The sequence below is a fragment of the Scardinius erythrophthalmus genome, assembly GCF_964197995.2.
Source record: "Scardinius erythrophthalmus genome assembly, chromosome: 17".
In the NCBI taxonomy this organism is placed as follows: domain Eukaryota; kingdom Metazoa; phylum Chordata; class Actinopteri; order Cypriniformes; family Leuciscidae; genus Scardinius; species Scardinius erythrophthalmus.
In genome coordinates, this window is record NC_138237.1 from 22,201,985 (window position 1) to 22,217,306 (window position 15,322).

A 15,322-nucleotide genomic window follows, 5' to 3' on the forward strand; every position below is an offset into this window, starting at 1 on the left:
TAAACTCTTTCGAACAAACTAAAACAAAAACAAAACAAAAAAGCACGGAAAACATGTAATATTTTAAGAGCACTTAAATTTATGTGACTTTTTTTCTCTGGCAGTTAATGTTATTGTGACTAGTAATAGGCTACCTCTTGTTCGTGTGGCACTGAATAATATAATTTGTCCAATGTGCTGTGAATTAAAAAAGAAATAATTATATTGGAATCAACACCAGTGCAAGCAAATACGTTACTTTGGATCATTTCATTGCATTATGGTATGCCGAGGCATTATACTATAAAGAGCGCGAAGAAAAACAAATGTATTGTCAACCAAAAATATGAATATGAGGACTTAACGACTGGATTCACATTAGAGGCTCCTTCGAAAATAAAAAAAAATAGCTTTTATTTTGACTGGCTGATCCTTACAGGAAGTGAAATGTATTTATTCAGATAAGTTACATTTATTCAGAATGTACTATCTGTTGTTTTTGTTTGCCTTGTAATTTATTTATTAATCACGAATTGTATTTTTTCTAAAATGTATAAAAAAAAACTGATCATATATTTTGAAAGCGATGTGTGTGAAACTTATGTCGTATGTGTGTCTGGTGTGTTTGTGTTTTTTTTGGCAGCGCCGAAACTATGGGTGCCGGAGGGGGATTAGCTCAGATGGTAGAGCGCTCGCTTAGCATGCGAGAGGTAGCGGGATCGATGCCCGCATCCTCCAATGTTTTCATTTTCCTGCATATCTGTTTTCGCTATGACTATAGTGACATATTTTTAGTGTCATAATCATTGACGGTCATAATAGATAAATACCCCACGAGACAAGCGGCCGATGATATTATACAGTTTAACATGATAATTTACATCAAATGTTTCTTTAAATATAAAAAACAATGACTTTTTTTGCTTAATCCTCTGGGCTTCTTCGTGCAAAAATGCACGAAAACGTTTACGTTTTGAATTTTTTTTTTTTTTTGCTTCATCGGAGAGGGATGACACTTCGTGACTTTTGTTTTATTACCTATTAGCCTGGTTAAAACCAGACCATTCTCAGTACTAGTAACTGAGTTATGGTCTGGCAAAGCTTAATTAATAACTCATTACCAAAGGGGCGTCACGAACGGACGTCGCTCTAAAACCAATCAGGGGTGCGTTTCCCGAAAGCATCGTTGGCCAACTATGGTCGCAAGTTCATCGCAATGTCAATTGAACTCTATTGGTAACGACGGAACTTGCGACCATAGTTGGCCAACGATGCTTTCGGGAAACGCACCCCAGAGCGATCGTCATCATGTAAAGCCATATGCTGCATCCCAAGTTACTAGGCTACGCCATAAAAGTATGTACTCTTTTTGTGAAGAAAAGGTATTTACTTTTTAATGTGTAGCAAAAAAGTAGGCAAGCTTTGGGACATACATACTACTTCGTCATCTTTATCGGACGGATCTGTCGTGTGCATCCTGTCACGTAAACTGCCCTGTCAATCATCTGTCACTGTTAAAATCCAATATTAAATCTAATTTAATTTCCTACTGTTTCGGAGAGAAATGTAGTAGCACGTTCATCTGCCAGTGGGTCTTTCATGGAGACTGTCCTCGTGTGTTTGCAATTTGAATATAATAATGCATTTAAAAGTTGCCTTTACCAACGGACGTCGCTCAAATGCCTCTGGGCGCAATTGGATAGACCTAAAACCAATCAGAGCGATCGTCGTCGTGTAAAGCCCGCCCCAACGTTTCTGATTGGTGCCGCGATTTCGAGGATTAGAAATGGGCTTGAATGGGCTCTTTGCCAGACTACTTGTAGAGCAAATCTAAATTTGCCGGAAGTTGTCTGGGTTTTTTATCACAAGTAATAATTACCTATGTGAACACACAAAAAATTCAAGTAGATGATTCAGATATGTTAAAGGGTCGTAAAAAAAATAGTCACACTTAGCTTCCTGCGTTCAAAAATGAACGACCATAGGAAATGAATGGGAAATACGAAAAATAGGAAAACTCAGAGAAACTTTTGGTGGTACAAACTACAGATCAGCCACTGTGCAGAAAAAAAGTGTACAGCAATGAAGGGGTGACACTCTAAACAACCCTTACACACACACACACACACACACACACACACACACACACACACACAGACAGATAAATGAACTTGTAAGACTGCAACAGCAAAATTAAGAAAATGCAAAAGAAAAAAAAATACAAAAGAGACTCTTGCTCAAATGCAACACACACACACACACACACACACACACACACACACACACACACACACACACACACACACAGAGAGAGAAATGAACTGGTAAGACTGCAACTTTTGTGCATTGTGTTCCCTTTCTAACCAAATGTTATTGTTTGAATGTAATCATAATGCAAAACCTGATACTTATCTAAAAAAAATCAACAACAAAAAAATCAAAAAGTAGTCTTTTAGAATATCTAAATATATATCTAAATAAAAAATATATAAAAGGTGTAGAAATCATATCTAAAAAAATCAATTGGAATCAAACAGCCTCTCTATGGAGCTATAGGCAGCCTACTGGCGTTACATGGCATTGCACTAAAAAATTATCTTTTAACGCCACTGGACAGCGCTCTTCTCACTTCAAATATATATATATTTTATCTCTACACTGCATTCTAATGTGAAATGTTGCATTTATTGAAAACAAATTAAATAAAAAATAAATAAAAATATATATATTAATTCTAATGGAAAAATAGCGCATACAAATTATATAATTAATGCAAAGTATCATAAAAACCTTTAAAAATTCTAAATAAAAATCAAAAAATATTATTGAGCAAAAATATATTTTTTTTCTTTTAAGGGATTTTAAGGCTTCGGTCGTTTTTGCACGATAGGAAGCGGAAGTGTAACACATTTATGAAGAAGCCCAGAGGGTTAATAATAATGTATAACAAAAACGTTTTTTTTAAATAATAAAACTAGCTGCACATAGTTTTGCATAACATTATTATTGCTTTGCTTAAAAAACTTGCGGGCTTAAAACTGCTTTAAAAATGTCCTGTTTTAGGTGCCCTATGTAGCAAAGTGTGAAACTATTAGCCCACAAGTATAAAAACATATACGCCGTAGTAATAACCAAACAACAATGATATTTAAGCTAAATAAATTCCGGGTTTAGCAACTAGAAGCAACACGTTGGTTCCGAATGCGGAAGTGGGTGTGGACACTCACCGGAAGTTGTAATGAACCTGCGTTGAATGAGAATCAGAGAAACGTTTAAACGTGACCACGCCGAGCAGAGAAAATATCAATTATACCAAGGTATCAGTTCCATTATTCTTTTTCAGAAAAATCTAGTTCGCAACGCAGCGTTTAAACGTTGTTTTACAGGTTTAATTCCTGTTTGCGTTAAAGGAGTGTTTGATGTGAAGCTGCCGGCCTTTGAAGGCCTACATGCGCTCTTTGTTTCGCTACTAACGTTAGCCGTTTATCTGTCCTAATGCGCCTCCACAAGAGAGTCGGTAGATTCTGTTTTTTTCCATTGTAAACACTAGCAGGCAGGAATTTAAATGATGTAACATTTAAAGCTGCTCCCGAGCCAGCTTCCACTAAAGCTTGAAGTGGCGTGGACACCACAATTATAAAGGCTATATAAATAGTCCGTGTGCTTGAAGTTTCTGTTTCATTTCAGTCACCGACTAGAGTGTTTTATAACTAATGGTCATCTTCAGTAGTAATGCTTGAGCAGTGAACGTTTACTAATCTAACGTTATGTGTTTCTCTAGCTTAAAACACATTCATTGTTATCATGGCTGATGATGAAGGATTTGTCGTCCGTGTTCGAGGTTTACCTTGGTCGTGCTCTGTAGAAGAAGTTTCGCGGTTTTTTTCAGGTAAGAATGTGGAGTCTTCATACTGATCCTCATAATACCCTTATTATTGCTTAAAAGTGAACAAAGTTCAAACTTTTGTTTTCAGGCTGCAAAATTGCCAGCAATGGAACAGCCATTCATTTCACATACACAAGAGAAGGCAGACCGAGTGGAGAAGCGTTTGTGGAGCTGGAGTCAGAGGAAGACCTGAAAATGGCAGTCAAGAAAGACAGAGAATCAATGGGGCATCGATATGTGGAAGGTATGAAATTCAGAGTCTGTAGAATTTTGTTTACGCTATCATTCAAAAGTTTGGGTCTGTACTAGGGATGCGCCAATGTAACAGCCGAAACCGATTAGCCGATTATTAATTAATTTTTTTACTTTAAAAAACTGATGATCAGGGCCGATTATATCCTGTCAAGCAAAAGGAGGTGGAAAAACGTGTCAGACTGATACTTTGTGTGATGAAAATGTCTCTTGTTGATCATGTGACACTGAAGACTGGAGTAAAGCTGGTGATAAATTCAGCTTTGCCATCACAGAAATCATAATTTAAAATGTATCAAAAACAGTTATTTTAAATAGTAATATTTTACAAATTTACTCTTACTATTTTGTTGATCAAATAAATGCAGCCTTGGAGAGACCTCTTAAAAAAAACTAGCCGACCCCAGACTTTTGAAAGGTAGTTTTCAATTGTCCTCTTTATGCTCTCTTTCTCAGTATTCAAATCAAACAATGTGGAAATGGACTGGGTTATGAAGCACACTGGGCCGAACTGTCCAGAAACGGAGGGAGACGGACTGGTCAGATTGCGCGGCCTTCCTTTCGGATGTAGCAAGGAAGAGATTGTGCAGTTTTTCTCAGGTATATTCAAACTCTTTCCTGCAGCCCTTCACATAGTCATCGGGAGAGGTAATGTCCTAGCGTAGTCCTCACTGAGGTGAATTTGACCATTCCCATGGTTGCTAGAATAATTTGGTACATTGATTTCGTTAGTTAATCCAGCATTTTTGTTCCAAATTATTCTGCTACATTAGGGATATTACCTTTTTAGCTACCAACTCTTGGGATGGCCACTTTATCAAGTCTAAGCCAAGTTAGTGGAACGCTTGCCTTCTTGTAGGCCATGTTCCCAAGTGGTGGAACTCTCCCAGTAGGATTCATTGCAATATGCCTTTTTTGTTTTATGTTTTTTTTTATTTTAATTCAAGAAAAGAACAAAGCAACACTTGTAAATGGGCATGTGGATTTATTTAATATGTCCCCGTTGGGGTTATCTGTCCTTGGGTTGAAGGGTTGGAAATCGTGCCAAATGGGATAACATTGCCGGTGGACTTCCAGGGGAGGAGTACGGGGGAGGCCTTCGTGCAGTTTGCTTCACAGGATATAGCTGAAAAGGCTCTAAAGAAACACAAGGAAAGAATAGGGCACAGGTGGGGATGGATGGTTGGATGGTTAAGCTGTTTTTCATGTGGTAAACACTTACTACAGTAAACATTTAAAGTGGTATGCAACATGAACTTACACACGCCACACGGACATGCAAACGTCTTTACCAGAGGGCTCGCAGGGCCTTGATGGAGTCCTACTGTTTTGTTTTCTTATGTGTTTATTTGTGAGAAGTCCTCAATGCTGAAAGAAAATGTCTGGATTCAAAAAGGCTGAATGCATATTTAATGTGTAGCAATGGTGCACTTCTAATTCTCAAGCACACAAACGTGTGCCTTGCAGCAGCCAGTTTGAATACCATTTTAGACTGGATCCTGTAATGGGTCTCTATTTACTGTCATACTGAAGTAAGCGGTAGAGTTTAATGCATGACCGGCACAGCAAAATTTAACGTTGTTTCATACTTAGAATTCTGCAATTTTGGGATACAGAAAAGTATTATAAGTATAGTCAGTGCTGGGTAGATTACTTACAAATTGAAGTCCATTACTGAATTCAAATTACATGAAAATTGCAGTTAGTAACATGATCGGTTACATTACACATTTTAGGTTGTTCTACTTTTTCATTACTTTTAGATTACTTTTTTTTTTACCTAACTCAACTACTGAAGCTTGCTTCTGCCAGAGAATTAAAAAAAAAAAAGTTAACTGCAATCTTTTTTATATCCCACAATTCTGTTTATATGTAGACTCAGAATTGCGAGAAATAAAAAGTCAAAATTGCATATTATAAACTCAGAATTGTGAGATATAAACTTGGAAGGGGCTGCACAATATTGGAAGAAAACAAAAGTTTTTCTGCAATATATTTTGAAAACAATTTCACCAGATGACTTAACCTCTATTTGGAAAGAATGAATCATTCTAGAATGATTGGGTGATTTTGTAGGGGAGTGAAAATAACAAATTGCAAGCATAGATAAATATAATAGAACAAAGATTCAAATTAAATAAGCAGTGCTCTCTGTTTTTCAGGTAAGTCTTAACCGTTTTCAGGTACAGAAATTGAATAATCAAATGTAAAATAACACTTCATAGTCTTCACTCTGTAAATTAAATATAATTATTATTTGTTAAAGCTACAATAAGTGATTTTCTCTTTGTATTTTGTTGTTTGATTAACAACACCGACAGCAGCAGGAATATTAGGCTGCTGTCACAATCCAATATACTGACACGCATCCCTTTTCTTTCTCAATTATTTACATTCACGCAAGCCATAAGTGACTGTTTATGAGGATACTCTCAGAGATGAGCATTTTGACATCATTTTGCATGTGTGCTATAATAATGTAAAACGTGTGCAAGTGATAAGCTTTCACTCTGTGATGGTTAATCTTTACAGTTAATCCGAGAATCACGCACATCCTGCAATGTGAGACTTCCCGATTCGCACATCGTGATATCGATGCTAAAGTGATATTTATTGTGCAGCCTTAAAGGGATAGTTCACCCAAAAATAAAAATTCAGTCAGTAATTACTCACCCTCATGTTGTTCCAACCCCGTAAAACCTTTGTTCATCTTCGGAACACAAATAAAGATATTTTTGATTAAATCTGAGCGCTGTCTCACTCCTCCATAGACTTCTAAGGGACTGAAACTTGCTGGCCCAGAAAAGTTATTAAAGAGATCATTAATATAGTCCAAGTTACTCTAGTGGCTCAATCTTAAGTTTATCAAGCGACGAGAATACTTTTTGCGCGCTAAAAACAAACAAAAATAACGACTTTATTCCAATATTCATTTCCTTCTCTCTGGACCTCGAGAGTTAATGTAGTGTTTTTGCGTAGCGCGTCAGTGTTGCACGTCACCACGTAGGCTCACTATTGGCCGACGCTGGTCATGTGTTTGACGCGCTGCGCAAAAACACCACGTTAACTCACTCGAGGCCCAGAGAGAAGGAAATGAATAGTGGAATAAATTCGCTATTTTTGTTTGTTTTTAGCGCGCAAAAAGTATTCTCGTCGCTTTATAAACTTAAGATTAAGCCACTGTGGTCACTTGGACTATATTAATGATCTCTTTAATAACTTTTCTGGGCCAGCAAGTTTCAGTCCCTTAGAAGTCTATGGAGAAGTGATCCAGCACTCAGATTTAATCAAAAATATCTTAATTTGTATTCCGAAGATGAACGAAGGTTTTACGGGGTTGGAACAACATGAGGGTGAGTAATTAATTACTGACAGAATTTTCATTTTTGGGTGAACTAACCCTTTAAGCTTGGAATTGTAATATGAAATGTCTCTAACTGTAAAAAAAAATAAAAATAAAAAATTGCTTCCATATTTATATTACATTGATTTGAATAGGATTATCCTGTACCATAGTGATATAAATTTTCAAAAACTGTTTAAAATTTACCAACAACTTAAAGTGCATTAAACATTACGTAAGTGTTTTCCAAACTGGAGTTTGTGAAGGAACTGCAGATGGTTTGTAAGTTGAGGAAAAGGTAAAAATTAAACCATAAAATGTCAAAATAAAACATAAAAAAGATAAATATTTAAAAATAAAATGATGCTATGTGGCCTCTGACCTATGCAATACCATAAAACTGGAAGATTTTAGTCAAATCTGCAGATTTAGACAGTGAAAATCTTTCTTTTAGACTGCCATTTTGTAAATATTAAGTAATCTTCTAATCAAGTATTTATTTTAATCTGATAACATAAACTGTTACTACCCAGCACTGGGAATATTTAAAAATGTATGTAAAATAAGGGCCCAATGTTCTTTTATAAATCTAGAAGTTGAGACAATTCTGTGAAATGGATGGTATCATGGAAAACTTATTGAGCTCTCAAATGCATGGATATTATACATGTTGAGCAGGTGAAGGTCCACTTGTTTGTTTGTTTGTTTTTTGCAATCCATTTAACTCCTGAACAGGAGTGTTTTGTGATGAGTTCATGCATTGCACCTTAGTGCTCATCTGTATGTTTGTAGGTATATTGAGATCTTTAAGAGCAGCCGAGCTGAAGTGCGGACACATTACGAGCCCCCGCGTAAAGGCATGGGCATGCAGAGACCTGGGCCTTACGACCGACCCAGCGGAGGAGGCCGGGGCTACAATGGCATGAGTCGCGGGGGATCCTTTGACCGGGTGCGACGTGGCGGATACGGTGGAGGTGAGACCAGCTTCTTTAGAAGATGTGCCACGTTTTTGTGCTTTAGCACGTACTTGCTTAGTGTATTTTTATTATTATTATTTATTTATTTTTAAATAGGAGTGTCAGATGGGCGTTATGGTGATGGTGGTAACTTTCAGAGTACCACAGGGCATTGTGTTCATATGAGGGGACTCCCTTACAGGGCAACAGAACCTGACATCTACAATGTAAGTTGCCACTTTGAATTGCTTGATCTTTATGACTTATATGAACATTACATTTCATTTGTAAATGTATAATAATTGGGTGTTAAATACACTTTTTCTGTGCAGTTTTTCTCTCCTCTGAACCCGGTGCGTGTGCACATTGAGGTTGGTCCAGATGGGCGAGTAACCGGTGAGGCTGATGTGGAATTTGCGACACATGAAGATGCAGTAGCTGCAATGTCAAAGGACAAAGCAAACATGCGTAAGTTAGTGTATTCTGACTTGTTTTTGTGTTATTGATGTTAAATGTGGGAATTTTATATTCAAATCTCTAATCTCTTTGTTTTCAGAACACCGTTATGTTGAGTTATTCTTAAACTCAACAGCAGGAGGCAGTAATGGGAGCTACGGAGGGCAGATGATGAGCGGAATGGGTAAGTTATTAGCTCAGCTACTCTAGCTTTTTATATAAAGGGTAACTTGCTGTGATATTAATATCATAATAGAACACCATGCAACAGTCATGTCTTATTCTCTGTTTCTGACATATTCTCTATAGCTGACATGAGGTTGAGACTTAACTAGTGCTTATGTATAACATTTGTATTATAATATTATAACAGTGTAATATTTGTTCTTTCTAGGAAACCAGTCTTCTTATGGGCATGGAGGGCAGCAGATGAGTGGAGGCTACACTGGAGGGTACAGCAACCAGTCTAGCATGGGAGGCTACAATGACTACAGTGCGTTTTAACTTTGTACTATCATTTAATGTATATTTTCTAATTTTGCACACTTACCTGGTTCTCACATGTGTATTCCTGTACCTCAACAGATAGCCAGGGTGGAATGAACAACAGTTATTATGGCGGCAGCCGTGGCTCAGTCGGCATGAATGGCATGGGAGGAGGCTGGGGCATGTAGATGCACCTAAAAGAATATTTTAGTGTCGGTTTGTCTCGATTCTGCTGAGGCCGTCTGTTTTTTGTTCTTTGTGATGACGACTATGGGAAGAATCAGATTCACTCCTTGCCCACCTGCACTCTGAACCTCAACGTTGGAATCCGTATTATATTTCCTGCAATTCCTGAGTTGAAGGGTCAGCCGTTGATCTCAAGCCGTGGCGACTGTCCAGTAATGCTTGTAAATATCCTCCATACATATGGTTCACTTCAGAGACTGTAGAACACCAGCCTCGCATGGCATGAGGTGCTGCAACTTCACTTTTTATAATGCGGAAAGAACTTTGTTGAAATTGATTTTTTTAAAACTGGAAAATGTTTTTCTTTTCTTGTCTGGCTACTTCACAACACGAATATTTTAATTTTCATTATTGTAGATGTCGCAATTGCATCTATTGGTCTGTCTTTGACTTCTCATATGTATGGTAAATAAACATTCACAAATGTATTCCCTGCTTCATGCACATTATTTTGTCTTAAAGTAAAGGTCCAACAATAAACTATATTTTAAAGACCAATCAAATTAGTAGATTTTAGAATTTTTTTTTTTAGGCACCTCATGACTATAAAAGTGTTTGAATCTATAATAAGATTTATGTTTGCATTTTGTCCGATTATTTTTGAGCACAAGGTGGTGCCAGTGATCCCACTCATATGATCCCACTGAGGTTAATTAATTTAACAAACTTAATCATGAACATGAAAAAAAAAAAAACGCAAATGCATGTGTTTAAAAGTAGTCAGTGAATTTAGACCTTTTTTTAACTCTAAATATTTTTCTAAAAACAAATCATTGGCGCACAGATAGAAAACTGTATAACATTTTGAAGCGTCTTGACCATATATTTTACAAATATTGGCCTATATTGGTTCCCTGGGAAATTTATAGCAGTTCCAAACCTGTGGACCAGCAACGAGTTGGTCATACCAGTTTAAGTTTAATATGGTTTTTGGAACATGATTTTAGGTCAACCATCTTCACCTAGCAACTAGTTACCATATAAAAATGGATTTATTATTAACAACTGGACAATAAAACATAAGTGACGCTACTTATCCCCTCAAATTAACGACTTGACAAATTATGAATCAATCTACCTCAACATAAGCGTTGGCTTTTTATGCTGGTGATTGATTAGGTGTGGCTGCACAGTGATTCATAAATAGGAAATGTGTGTGTCGTCGTAGGTCTATATAACCAACGGCGCGCGCTCTTGATTCCAGCTCGCAGCACGAGCCTTTTGACACAGTCCCCAGCACGCGCATTTGCGTGCAGGTCGCGGTCGGTGCTGGAGGCACGGAGGTTCAGTGAGACCAACTTCTGATCTTCCAATATCTCGGATTGTACTTAAAAGGAATATGGATAAGTTGCGGATTTTGATTGCTCTCTCCTATAGTCTCGGTGAGTGTTTAAAACAATGGCTTTTTAATAAAATATGCTGTTATAACTTTCACGCGGACCTGCCCAAAATGTGGCACTTGGTATGGGGTTCTTATAGGAGTAGGCCTACGAGTGCTTTTTTTTTTTTTTTTTTACTTTTAAAATAATGATTTCTTGCTTCAGTGTTATTCTAACCACGTTGGACACATTACTGGTTTTGTTCCCTATTTATTCGCAATTTATTTAACATTTTACATTATACACTGTATCTAATCACCACCAGCTTTATTGCCATTGTGTTTATCTTTTACATATTTACTGTATCTACTAAGATACACAAAATATGTGTTTTAGATATATAAAAAGTGTCTTGTTCTGTTCCAGTGTTACTCAAGGTGTGCAGTGGCGCCTCTGTGGACAGGTATGAGAGTGGCAAACCCAGAACAACAGTGGTCAACCTCTTTCACACTCTAGAGAAAACAAACACATCAGGCCACCAGGTCCACAGTGAGACAAATGTGTATCGTGATGATGAATATTATGAAAATTATGAGGATGATTATCTCTCTGGAGATTATGATGGAGAACTTAACATGCCAAAAGGTAGAGTTGCTTCTTTTTACTGAATGTAGTTTTTTTTTAAAGTTATTGCTGTCAAATTGACCAATCGCGATAAATCGCATATAACTTAAAAGTTTGTGTTCATACATATATACATATATGATATTTAACACAAACTTTTATGTTAGATGCGACTAATCACGATTAATCGATTTGCCAGCACTAATGTTGTGATGTCAAAATTCACTTATTTTTTCACACATTTTTGGTCAACTAATATGTTTTTAATGCCCAAAGCTGATACCAATATCTTATGAATTTCAATAAACACCATTTTACACAACAAGTACTCAACAAAATAAATAAATAAAAAGGCAGATTTTGGAATGACAGTATGGGCACTTCTGTTAAATTGTATTAAAAAATCATATTATAAAAGAAAACTAAGTTGTGTACTTCTGCAGGAAATGCAATTAACATTTTTATTCAATGAGTGTGTAAGACCTGTAATTAGATATTAGATCATCACTGTCCTTTCTTGCTCAACAGTGGCATTTTCCACCAAACCCAAACATCCGTCGGTGATGCCCACAACTGAGAAGAAGACAAGAAAAGGAAAAAGGAGGGGCAGAGGAAAAGGCAAGGGGAGAAAGAAGAACCCCTGCCTCGGGGATTACAAAGATTTCTGCATTCATGGAGTGTGTCAGCATCTGAAGGAGTTGAACATTCATTCTTGTGTGTGAGTTTCAAGCAGTGCGTTTGTTCTTTTTCCACCTTTTGTTGATAAAAATAAATACATTTTTGTCGTTCCACCTGATAGTTGGCTTTCCTGTAGCTCAAACAGTAGAGCGTTGGCGCTTACAACGCCAATGTCATGGGTTTAATTCCCAGGGAAAGCAAGAACAGATAAGAATGTAAAATGTGTACCGTCGCTTTGAATAAAAGCGTCTGCCAAATGCGCAAATGTAAAATAGTTGTTTAGCAAAGGCTTGACATTTACATTTATTTATTCAGCAGACACTTTTATCCAAAGCACCTTACAAATGAGGAACGATTAAAAGACATGCAGTTAATCATAAGAAACCAACAATATCAGCAATTATACAAGATGCAGTTTCAACAGTAGATCAGAATAGCACAAAATTAAGTAGAACAATAATAGACAACATAATTATTGCTTTTATAGAATAGGAACTGAATCTAAATGAACTGATCTCTCTCCAGTTGCACTGATTTTGAACTTTTGACTGGTCTTTCTTCCAGATGTGATGCAGGTTTCTCAGGGGAGAGATGTCATTTATTCACCCTACCATCATCTAAGGTGGAACAGCGTTACAGCAGGACCACAGCTCTAGCTGTCGTAGCAGTGGTTCTGTCCCTCATGTGTCTCGCAATCATTGCTATTCTGCTGGCACTAAGGTATGTCACCATGAATCAGCTTTGTATTATTCTCAATCATTAAACTGTTAATGTTTTACAAACTTCCTAAGATATTCAGCATTCTGTTCTTACAGGTACCACAAAAAAGACGACGCTGATGTAGAAAGTGAAGAAAAGGTCAAACTTGAGGCAATGTCAATATAGTAGTGATGAGGAAGGAAAGGTAAATAGTTCTCAATGAATGCTCAAATTTGTCTATTATTTGTTAAATATATATATATTAGTGCTGGCAAATCAGTTAATTGCATCTAACATAAAAGTTTGTGTTTATGTAATAATATGTGTGTATTTATATTATTATATTTATATATTATATACAAGTGTGTGTGTGTGTATATATATATATATATATATACACACACACACAAACACACACACACACACACACATATATATATATATATATATATATATATATATATATATATATATATATATAGATATGTAACACATATATAAACACAAACTTTTTTGTTAGTGTGTACGTATATACACACACACACACACACACACACACACACATAATGACCTCACATAATAAATATGATAATGTATATACACAAAATACATTATGTAAACAAAAACTTTTATGTTAGATGCGATTAATCGATTGGACAGCACTTTTATTTATATATATATATATATATATATATATATATATATATATATATATATATATATATATAGTTCAGATGCAAAAGCCTCTAAGTGCCATCTGAAATTTTCTTCTAGAATGATAATTTTTATCAAGCTCGTATATTTAAGTTCAGTAATTTCACTTCAATGGCAATGGAAATTACCTATGAATTGTCATTGAAGTGAAATTACTGAATTTAAATATATGAGCTTGATAAAAATGATCATTCTAGAAGAAAATTTCAGATGGCACTTAGAGGCTTTTGCATCTGAACTCTTCATATATATATATAATAATAATAATAATAATAATAATTTAATAATATTGATTGTTGTTTTACAGGATGAAGAAAGTCAAAACAACACGTGACCCATGGATAGATGGCATTATGGCTGAGGAGCAGGGGCATCATTTCTACATTTTTGCAGTGGTTATCATTACTTTTCAAAAATTCTTTCTCTCCTTTCAAATGGATCCTACATACCTGATGTCATGCAATTATGGTGGCTGTCTACATTGGCATGAAGGACGTTTTGAACACTGCTTCCTTGTACAGAACAATGTTCTTCCACCTGGAGAACATACAGAGAGGACTTAACCGGATGAATGTATTGCATTTGCAACATCAATCAAGTTGCTTTTTTATTCGTTGCTTATTTATTTATTTTTAAAATAGGTGTTTCTGGTTTATCCCATCATTCTGAATCTATAGTACTGTCAGAAACGCCACAAAGCATTTGTAATTATTTATTTATAATATATTAGTATTTATTTTGATACGTAACGATTTTGTGTACTGAATGCGATGTAAGTTTTGTAAATGTGTTTTTATTGTATGGATATTTATTATCGACAGATACAATCAAATAATGTTCTAATAGGTCTGAAGTTGCATCACAGACTTTACAATCATATATGGAAGACCCTCCAATAAGGTTTCAATAATATTACTGCTAAACTGTGAAAAACTGATTTACAGAGCTCAAAAAATGGAGGATTGTCAGAGGCAGAGCTCTGTAGGTCTTGTATCTGTATTACTGAGAAAGTGTAGCTTAAATTAAGTGAAATAAAATTGAGAATTTTAATCAAAGCATTTTTTGAAGTACTATGTGTAACAAAATAACACAATTTAATTGACTAATTTCAAGCAATGATAACCAAACATTTTCCATCAATGATATTACTGTTGTTTGACTTTAATAAACAATTATTGTCACATTGTGACTCTGTGATCATGTTTTTAGTGTTTATATTGGAAACTGGGAAAGATGCAGGTCTGGCAGCATATTTGTAAACTTGTGCAATATATATATATATTGAGTAGGGAATGGGATATGTTGGTTATGTACATGTTGAAAGGTTATATTATTGAGGGGTCACCAGGGTGAGTAAAGAAATGTTATGTATACATCTGATATACTCATTTTGTTTAATATGCTCAAGTCCATAGCCTAAAGTTGGTTTACTGTAGTTTAAATCCCACACGGCAGAAGAAGCAGTGTGAACATACATGACTTTACAAGACAAAAAAAACATGTTGATAATTACAAATATTTTCTCTAGCAATGTTGCACTGAGGTGAAACATTCTAGAAGTAGTGCAAACTAGGCTGTAAAAGTAGAAAAGGCAATATGTATTGTAAGCATATGTGACTTTGCCCTTTGTAACAGCATTACACATAAACATTAAATATGAAAAGACTCGTGCACTGTTATTCCT

The 15,322-nt window shown here is 35.8% G+C and overlaps 2 protein-coding genes across 2 annotated transcripts; both read left to right on the forward strand.

The window, feature by feature from the left end:
* The first annotated feature begins 3,165 nt into the window (after nt 1-3,165).
* hnrnph1l (heterogeneous nuclear ribonucleoprotein H1, like) lies at nt 3,166-10,178 on the forward strand. Its single transcript, XM_081390961.1, has 11 exons — nt 3,166-3,296; nt 3,761-3,868; nt 3,954-4,109; nt 4,574-4,717; nt 5,148-5,286; nt 8,253-8,434; nt 8,534-8,643; nt 8,749-8,884; nt 8,973-9,056; nt 9,267-9,365; nt 9,458-10,178. Exons 2-11 carry the CDS (start codon nt 3,784-3,786, stop codon nt 9,544-9,546), a joined length of 1,224 nt encoding a protein of 407 aa, XP_081247087.1. The 5' UTR covers nt 3,166-3,296; nt 3,761-3,783; the 3' UTR covers nt 9,547-10,178.
* A 550-nt stretch (nt 10,179-10,728) lies between these two features.
* hbegfb (heparin-binding EGF-like growth factor b) lies at nt 10,729-14,837 on the forward strand. Its single transcript, XM_081390253.1, has 6 exons — nt 10,729-10,986; nt 11,350-11,568; nt 12,076-12,265; nt 12,790-12,945; nt 13,041-13,129; nt 13,946-14,837. The coding sequence occupies exons 1-5, from the start codon at nt 10,944-10,946 to the stop codon at nt 13,108-13,110; spliced, it is 678 nt and encodes a 225-aa protein (XP_081246379.1). The 5' UTR covers nt 10,729-10,943; the 3' UTR covers nt 13,111-13,129; nt 13,946-14,837.
* Nucleotides 14,838-15,322: the final 485 nt, after the last annotated feature.